At 36.3% G+C, this 9,349-nt stretch overlaps 1 protein-coding gene across 1 annotated transcript; it reads left to right on the top strand.

The window, feature by feature from the left end:
* Nucleotides 1-3,857: 3,857 nt before the first annotated feature.
* LOC145029118 (protein PIN-LIKES 3-like) lies at nucleotides 3,858-6,295 on the top strand. Its single transcript, XM_078977739.1, has 10 exons — nucleotides 3,858-4,197; nucleotides 4,275-4,354; nucleotides 4,459-4,583; nucleotides 4,688-4,809; nucleotides 4,912-5,172; nucleotides 5,249-5,341; nucleotides 5,438-5,538; nucleotides 5,631-5,683; nucleotides 5,773-5,958; nucleotides 6,043-6,295. Exons 1-10 carry the CDS (start codon nucleotides 4,063-4,065, stop codon nucleotides 6,165-6,167), a joined length of 1,281 nt encoding a protein of 426 aa, XP_078833865.1. The 5' UTR covers nucleotides 3,858-4,062; the 3' UTR covers nucleotides 6,168-6,295.
* Nucleotides 6,296-9,349: the final 3,054 nt, after the last annotated feature.

The following is a 9,349-nucleotide window of genomic DNA, read 5'->3' as shown; positions in this document are numbered from 1 at the left end:
AGTAGCAACCCTAGATGAATATCACAGAGACAAACATCTATCATACAATTCCTACTGGTGGGGCGGCATTGTGGTCGTAGACCCACCGCTACTGGAAGGTAACTCACCTCGTAGCTGCTGATCTGTGTGGGAACGGTCTGTCTGCTGCTGCTGCTGCTCCGGAAATCCTCCGACTACAATTCCCACCAAACACTTAGTTAAATACTGCTAACCGACCTCAGGGTAAACTGACCATTTAACCTTAACCAAACCATGAGTCAAAGTCAAGGTTAACTTCCAGTTGACCCGACTCGCTGAGTTGGCCTGTCAACTCGCCGAGTCCCTATCCCTTTGTCTGACCACTATCCCGTCTCTACTCGTCGAGTTTGGCATTGACTCGACGAGTTTTCCTTCTAAGCTAAAGGCCAATAGTCCTTCATCCTACTCGCCGAGTTGTATGAACAACTCTCCGAGTTCTTCTTCATCCGATGAACACTCTATGCTGAGACTCGCCGAGCTGTATGAACAACTCGTCGAGCCTGTTCTTGAGGCAAGAAGGTTACCCTGAACTCGCCGAGTTACTACATGAGTGAGTATGGCTTCCAAACCACTGAGTCACACCCTATGACTCACTACTCCAACCCGCAAACACGAAAAGGGGGAAAACTCGGGGGCTCTCGACTCGACTCGCCGAGTCCGAGGGACGACTCGCCGAGTCGGCCACATGCAATTACTATACACTCGATTTTTCTTGAATCCAGCTCATGCCATTCACAAATTTGGGTTTCTAGGGCATGAATTACACGTAAAGTTTCTAACTTTACGTGTAAATAATCACTAATGAAGGTTTTAGGGCTCAAAATGCACCAAAAGAGTAGATCTAGGGCTTTCATGCAATATGACTCCATAAAGGCAGTAGATCCAAGCTCCAGGGACTCAATCATGCCTAGATCTAGAGGATAACAACTTAATACAACCCACAATGCACAAAAAAGCTTGGGGAATGGCTCAAGAAGGACTTTCATGTAGCTAATAGAGACTACAAGCATGAAAACAGAGGGAAAACGAGTTATACCTCAAGGAAATCACTGATATAACACTAATAAGCCTGGCCTCCTTCTTATCTTCTTGATATACTCTCCTTCCCTCTCCAAATCTTCAAGAAAACACACCAAAATGCTTCAATCTCACAAGGAACAAGCTTAAACGAAGTATAAGGCTCAGGGGGGGGGGGGGGGTGAAGGGGGCGAGCTTGGGGCGGATAAGAAGGCTTAAATAGGGTGCAAACCCTTGAAATTTAGGGTTTCATCAAACAGCGGGGACTCGCCGAGTCCATAATATGGACTCGCTGAGTCGCCAACTTAAACGTGTTCCGGATTGTGTCTCTACTCAGCGAGTCGGACCTACGACTCGCCGAGTCCAAGGCTAAAAATGAAAAAAACTGTGATGAATTTTTACGTACCAGGAACCAGGTGCTACAAAAACTATGGAGATAGGGCACAAAGTGAGTGATATCCACCTCATTGGGAGAATAAATCTCTAACCTTCGCCCCAACTCCGCAATGTTGCAGGATCAAGCCACGGCTCCTAGTCTGAAAGTAAAAACTAACAGATCATACAAGTATTGGGTGTCCTTGTTAAAGTTGACAGTGGAAAAGAACTCCCAACAAATCTCCAGATAGATAGTCTCTCGTATCCTAAAAAGGCGCCGCCATCCATGGCAAGTAAAGAGGACACTACCATACACACGGGTAAGATACAACTTTTAACGCTCATTCCCATCATGCCACAAAAATGCCTTCAGAATACTAATTTGTTTGGGAAGTAGTTGAACCCTTCGATTGACGTAAGAGTTCCGATCAGTCGAAGGAATATTATCCAAAAATTAGAGGAAAGGATGAATTGGCTAATTATCTGGTAACTGGTCTGGCCACTGTCTAAAACCCTGTCAAAACATAGTACCTGAAAAAGATATAACAAACAAAATTAATAAGCAAGAGAGAAAAAGCACCACATGTACGCACCCTAAAGATACGCTATAAGCAGCTTCAAGATGTGCCTCGCACACTTGAAGGTGTGCCATGCGCACCAAGAACGGCGACGACTGTTCACTTAGAAACCCAAATTTCGTCCAATTTTCAACCTAAGACCCATAAGAGTTTGATGATTGGAACTTTAATAGGCATCTTGCACCATTGAAAGGAACCCCTTGTGTCTTCATATTAAGAACTATATATTAGAGTCACTGATTATGAAGAGTTGATGAAAATTTTACTTCATAAAATATATTACAATATACTAATTATGAAGAGTTTTGAAAATTTTTACTTAAAAAAAATGATAGAAAAATCTTAGAGTTCATATAGCTATATAAGATTATCTATAGAATTACTGTTCTTTTGTTTTGATTATTGTTATAAAAATTATAATAGTAGTAGTAAATTTTGGTTATATGTATTTTCCTATTTAAATGTATATTTTTTAGTCTTTGCACATAACCCAAAAAATCAATGAACCTGGTGTTTATATGACCATTATTCTAAAAATATTGGCCAATTTAGGATAGAGAATATGACTTAAAATGGTAATATAGTTTTTTGGTCTTTACACATTTGGTTTTTTTTGTCCACACTTTATTATTTAAGTTGTTTTTATGTTGACAATTAATCCATATAACCGGCTACTCCAGGTTAAGTCAGAATTATTTAATAGAGTAATATATTTTTCAGTTTGTATACATTTAGTCTTTAATATTTTTGTACACATTTAGTTCTTATGATGTGTTTCTTCGAATTTTGTTCACAATATCTTACGCGGGATAGTAATTATTGATGTGTTCTCATACATGGCTCTTCCTTCACTTATATTAGTAATCTAATTTACGAATTGATCTAATAATGTTGGCGCCCTAGCTTTCTTCTAACCAAAGATTCATTTAACTTCATAGCAGACAACAATATTCTTCGTCTTGTATGTGCAAATTCAAGTCGGGAGGAAACAATCACATTTTTTTTTTGTTTGCTATAGAGATGGATGAAACATTTTGCTAGGGGTGTTCTTTTGTTTTGGAAGTTCACATTTTTTTAGCGTCTTCCTTAATTCTTTTGTCTTGGAAGGGCAAATTTGAGTTGGTATGAAACAATCACAAAGAATCTTGTTGTCTGTGTTATGCAGATAGATGAAACCGAAACCGAAGACATTTTCTCCTTAGAGAAAACTAGGAACTAACATTATTTGACCGCTTCGTAAATTAGGTTATTGATATAAGTGAATGACGAGTCATGTATAAGAACATCTTATCAATGATTATCGTACGTATGATGTCGTGAGTAAAATTTGATGAAACTGGTTATAATGACTAAATGTGTATAAAAATATTAAGAAGTAAATGTGTATACATTGAAAAATATATTAACCTATTAAGTTATTTTTCATGTTTAACCTGAAGTAATCGATTATAAAGATTAAATATAGAAAAAAAAAACAAATTAATTTGTCAAATATGGAAAAAAAAACCTAATATATACGAATCAAAAAAATATTAGTCTTTTAATTCATCATCCTTTACGAAATTAAACAAACCCAAACATAGAATATTAACATACCATTATGTTTATAGCAGAAAAAAAATGAATGATATTACTTTCATAGTTTGACCAATAGTATGATGTAAATTTAGGTAGCTTTAAATGCACAATATATAATATAATTCTATACCAATGTGGCTTAAACAATTAAACTGACTTCTTTTCATTTTATATCTATTCGACATATTATAAAAAATATAAAAATAGGAATCAATTTAATTTAACACGGACCTTAAACCTACCTATACAAACACACATGGTCCTTTGTCACCAATGACAAGTTGACAACGAGTTCTAGAGTAATCCATACGCTTTCCACTTTCTTCTACACCTTCTTTCCTCTGTTCATACCCTCCTTCCACAATTTTGTCTTTATCAATTCCCTTCCTTAACTAGAATCTTTAAAATATTCATATGTTATCGCTTGATCTTTTATATTCTTTATTCGGGAGTAATTTTTAGAAAACAGAAATCCAAAAATAAACTGGAGGCATCGATGGCAGTTCTGGATTTATTTATTGTGGCATTGATTCCAGTACTCAAGACGCTTCTGATCACTGCTCTCGGCCTTCTTCTCGCCATAGACCGTGTTAATATCTTGGGCGACGCCGCTCGTCATCATCTCAACAACGTAACTCACAGTCATCACTTCTAATCTAATCTTACCTTAGAAAACAAGTCATTAATGGCGAACTTTTTTGTAAACAGGTTGTGTTCTATGTCTTCATTCCAGCACTTGTGGGTGGTAGCCTCGCTGATACAATCACAGCCAGCAACATAGTATCTCTGTAAGTCCAGTTTCCCCTTAACTTAATCGCTTTCAAGACCCGGTTGAAAAGGGTTCTCGAAGATCACCTTTGATAATGAACTAACTACATGATTGAATGTATAGATGGTTCATGCCAGTTAATATTCTTCTCACATTCATAATTGGATCAGCACTTGGATGGGTGCTCGTTAAAATCACTAGGACCCCTCAACACTTGCATGGTCTTGTAATTGGTTCATGTGCTGCTGGTACATACAATATATACACTATACATTTCTTTTAAAAGTTATTATGAAGAAAAAATAGGTTTCCTTTTACTTTTGTCGTGTATCAATCACTCTTGTTCATATAGGAAACCTTGGGAACTTGCTTCTGATCATCATACCTGCTGTTTGTGAAGAAAGTAACAGTCCATTCGGGGATAAACAAACTTGTTCGACTAACGGGAAAGCTTTGGTTTCACTCTCTATGGCTGTAAACGTCTTGAAATTGATCTTGAACACAGTTTGAATTGATTGATCCTAGAATTAGTTTGGAATATATATATGATGGAAATGACTTGTTGTGAGGTTTCAGATTTGTGCAGTTTATATATGGTCATTTGTTTACAACATTATACGTGCGTCATATGGAAACGGGAGTGGGAAAGACATCGGCAAGGCGTCGACTATCAGCATTGATTGTAGTGGTAAAACTTTAGATATGTTTGTGGAAAGTTATAATGAGTCGTTGCTACAGTCTCGTGGCTCGAGTTTTGAAGATTGTGAAGCTCGTGATGAGGAATCTACAGAAGTGGAGGAACAGAACTCCGGATTTAAAGATGATGAAGGGATAAAGGTAACGTGATACAGAAAACATCAAGATTATGGTTTTACTTGACTTTCTGTTTTGATGAAATGATGGATTTGAACAGGTGACAATGTTAACAAAGATTAAGAAGCACGTGGATATGTTTATAGATAAAATCAACCTCAAGATGTGGTTAACACCCTCCACCATTGCCACCGTATGATCATGTTCCTTTTTCTGAACAGTTGTACTAATCAATAAGTCTTAATTAACCACCATTGATTTGTTTTCACTTACCAAAATTTGTTGTTAGATCGTTGGGCTTCTGATAGGGGTGATCTCTCCGATTAGAAAGTTAATGGTCGGAGATAACGCTCCTCTTCGTGTCATCGACAGTTCAGCATCTCTCCTTGGGTACCCACAATTAAACCACTTATTTTATATATGTCGATTTTTTGACATCAAAAATATTATTCATTGTTTTCTATTTTTGATCAAACTAACAGTCAAGCAACAGTTCCAGCCATGACATTGATTGTGGGAGCTAATCTTTTTAAGGGTATATATAATATATTTACTCACAATATAATGCGTATAGTCTTTTTAAAATGAACATTTTTTTTCCTTATCGACTTCATTTTTATTAAGGTTTGAAGCAATCAGGCATAGGGTTGTGGCTCATTATTGGAATTCTAGTGGTTCGTTATGTAGTTTTGCCACTCGTGGGCATTGGCGTTGTAAAAGCAGCACATCATGTTGGATTTGTGGGATCTGATACGCTATATCAGTTTGTTCTTTTGATCCAATATTCGCTTCCACCAGCTATGGCTATTAGTATGATTCATATGTTACTTGATTTTTAAGAAAAGCAATCATTTTATATATAAATCTATGAAAAGTAACGGATGAAATATGCAGGTACGATAACACAATTGTTTGAGGTTGGGGAAAGCGAGTGTTCTGTTATCATGCTATGGACTTACGTTGTGGCCACGTTCGCTCTTACATGGTGGTCAGCCTTTTTCATGTGGCTCGTCTCTTGATCGACGCTACGATCATCTACACATTTCATTAAGGATAAGTTCTACATCGTGAACTAGGGAACAAGAAGAAAACATATCCTATCTTTTGTTTTGCTTTATATAAATGTGTGTGTTGTGTGCAAAGCGATGAAAGCTATATATATATATATATATATATATATATATATATATATATATATATATATATATATATATATATATATATATATATATATATATATATATATATATTTTACAAAAGTGTGTATTGTGCAGAGCAATGAAGCTATCGCTTTCCCTTATAGCTTGCATTTTATTATTATCTAATCCAAATCGATGTATTATGAAATTAATATAGAGGTATTATTAGAAATGGCCATGAAAGCCAGGTTAGTACACGAACCTTTTAACTTTTTCTATCAAAAAATATACCAGAAAATTCCTGAAATACATTGCAAATTAGCAAAGTAATTAGGGATGATCGATTGATCGTGGTCATGGACTGGTACCGAACACACTGAAACGGTTGGTACTTATTTTTTGTAGATCATGTAACATCCGAATTTCAAGATATATTTAATTCAAAATTTAATTATGAGTTTTAGTGCCCACGACATGGGAGAGGTGTCCTCACGACATGGCATGACCAAAGTGACCACGGATCATTTTTCTGCCCCACGACATGACAACCATCTGAAGGTAAACCCTTAAAATTTTTGAGGCCTTAGGCCCTATTTAAAAAATGTGGGAGCTAGGGCTTGCGCACCCTCATCGTCCAAAATCTTACTTTTCGACCCAAATCAGATCTAGTCTCTATTGTTGAGTTCTTAAGGTTCTTGTTGGTGTGTTTGGCATCTTGAAGGAGAAGGGAGCTCCCTTGGCACATAGATTTAGTTTGCAAGCCTCATCATCATCCTTTAGCATATTTCTGCACCATTGTAAGTGTTGAGGATCTAAGTTTTATGTTGCATCCTTCTAAATCTAGGTTCCTTGTCCCTTTTTCTTCATGTTGTGGAAGTTTAGAGGAATGGATTCCATAAAGTTGGCAAGTTTATGGATCCTCAAGGTCCTTTTGGGGTTATATTATCTAGATGTGGAGTCCTATGTTGTATTTGGTCGCATATACAAGTTTGAGTTCATTTCTTTCATGTTTTGACCTAGTTTAGAAGAGATATGCATTGGACCTGCATGTCCATAAAGCATTGATTTTTATGATGATTTAGGTGTAGGAAATCCTTAGGGAAGTTATGGATTTGTGGCTTTGGTGTATATCAACTTAATAGATTTGTTCATGCCTTAAGTTGTCATTTAGGACCTAGGTTTAGAGATCTTGACTTATTGGGATGTCTTAATGGATAAAGTTGGAAACTTTATCCATAAAGACCTTGGGAAAGGCTAGATCTGAGCTTTGGAGCTCCTAGAGTTGAAGCAACAACAACTTAATCCATTAAGTTGTTAAGACCCGGTTTCCACGACGTGGCATTTTGGCCACCACGATGTAGCGACTAGGGGATGCTTGACTATTTTCTAGTTATTCTGCCATGACGTGGCCAGTAGGAGGCCACGACGTGGAGGCTCGCTGAAGTTGATTTTGATTGTTGACTTCTTGACTTGGTTGACTTTTGCCCATTTGAATAGTTTTAGAAGGTAGAATAAGGGTTTACCTTATATCGTTTAATAGGAGGTGTATAACACTCAATTAATTGATTGCGAGAGTTTTTAGCTATTGACTACGTCTGCAAGGTGAGTCTTTTCACTATACCATGTAGGTTGCTAGATTATATTTGTGACTCTTACATGAAATATTAATGTCGGATCACAACATCTGTAAGAAAGACTGTAGTTAGATCACAAGACTTTTATGAAATACTGGGCTTGGATCACAATACTTGTATGAAATATTATGGTTGGATTACAACACTAGTTTGTCTTTGTGACTTCATGGAATCCATCGTTGGATCATAACATAAAGGCTAAAGCTGGGTTATAGTCTGGAAGTGACTATAAGACAATGGTTGGATCATAACATTCACATAGGGTTGAAATACACCCCTAGGGTTGGGTTCACTGATATGTATGGAATATCATGTTTTGGGGAACTTGCTAAGCTTTATGTTTACAATTTTGTGGTTTAAACATTTTCAAGTACTTCCAATTTTAAAGGGAATGGCCCAGCTTGACTGCATAATATCCCCTAATGATTTTTTCGTATTAACTATTATCATTTTACTTTGATGTTTGAGATACATTTTACTATGACTGATTTTGGAACTAATGTTGTATGGATTTGATGGTTTAAAAATGAAATTTTTTATTAGTCTTTTTTGGACATTACAAGTTGGTATTAAAGCCTTTGTTTGAGGGATTCGGGAACACTCTCGGTTGTGTCTGAACTCAAACCGAGGAATTGAAAATCTTTTTGAAAGAAAATAAATTTTCTAAAAATATTTTTTTTCAAAGAAAAGGGTTAGGATGTGTGCATTCAGCCAAACTCAAGTAAGTGATTCTCAAAATACCCATACATGAGAATTATGTGTTTATGTGAATTGCAGGCTTGAATTGGGATAAGAATACCTTCGATAATTATTTGATATAATTGTCTGATTTATGTGATGCCTTGTAACCTAGGAGGAATTTGATGTTATGAATTACCTAGAGTCTATATTGGCAAAGTTAATTGCTAAGTGCATGTTTAAAAATTATATACGATTACGATCATATAGCCTTAGAATGATTGATTTAGCCTTATTTCCTATTCCTTTTCGGCTTGTGGGCTTAGGGTAGAATCATTTATTCGACAATCTATTTCATCTGGTATTGTGTATAATTTGCATGCGTAAGGAAACGGGCGGTGTTGGTAGAGATTAATAGTACTATAGAAGTAAGTGAGATGAGGATTCTTAGGAGAGCCTAAGGAGTGATGTAGCGAAATATATATGTTGATTAGCATAACGATTATGAGAGTTACCATAGTAAAGTGACTTAGTGGATTCAGGATATTTTTTTGGAATGTACGGATAGGTGTGGAAGTTAGTATTGGGCCTGTACTACTGAAAGCACATGATATATACTCGAATAAAGGAAAATCATAGAGATCCTAAGGAACTTTCAATGTGAGATTTCCCTCAAGTATGTTTTAATCATTTGTAGGTTTGCATTTCAGTATACAACCCAAAGATCGACAAATCAGTTCAAAACCTACG

The sequence above is a fragment of the Lactuca saligna genome, chromosome 2, assembly GCF_052625555.1.
Source record: "Lactuca saligna cultivar CGN05327 chromosome 2, ASM5262555v1, whole genome shotgun sequence".
In the NCBI taxonomy this organism is placed as follows: Eukaryota; Viridiplantae; Streptophyta; class Magnoliopsida; order Asterales; family Asteraceae; genus Lactuca; species Lactuca saligna.
Note: the sequence above shows the minus strand (reverse complement) of the source record. Positions and strands in the feature narration are given on the sequence as shown.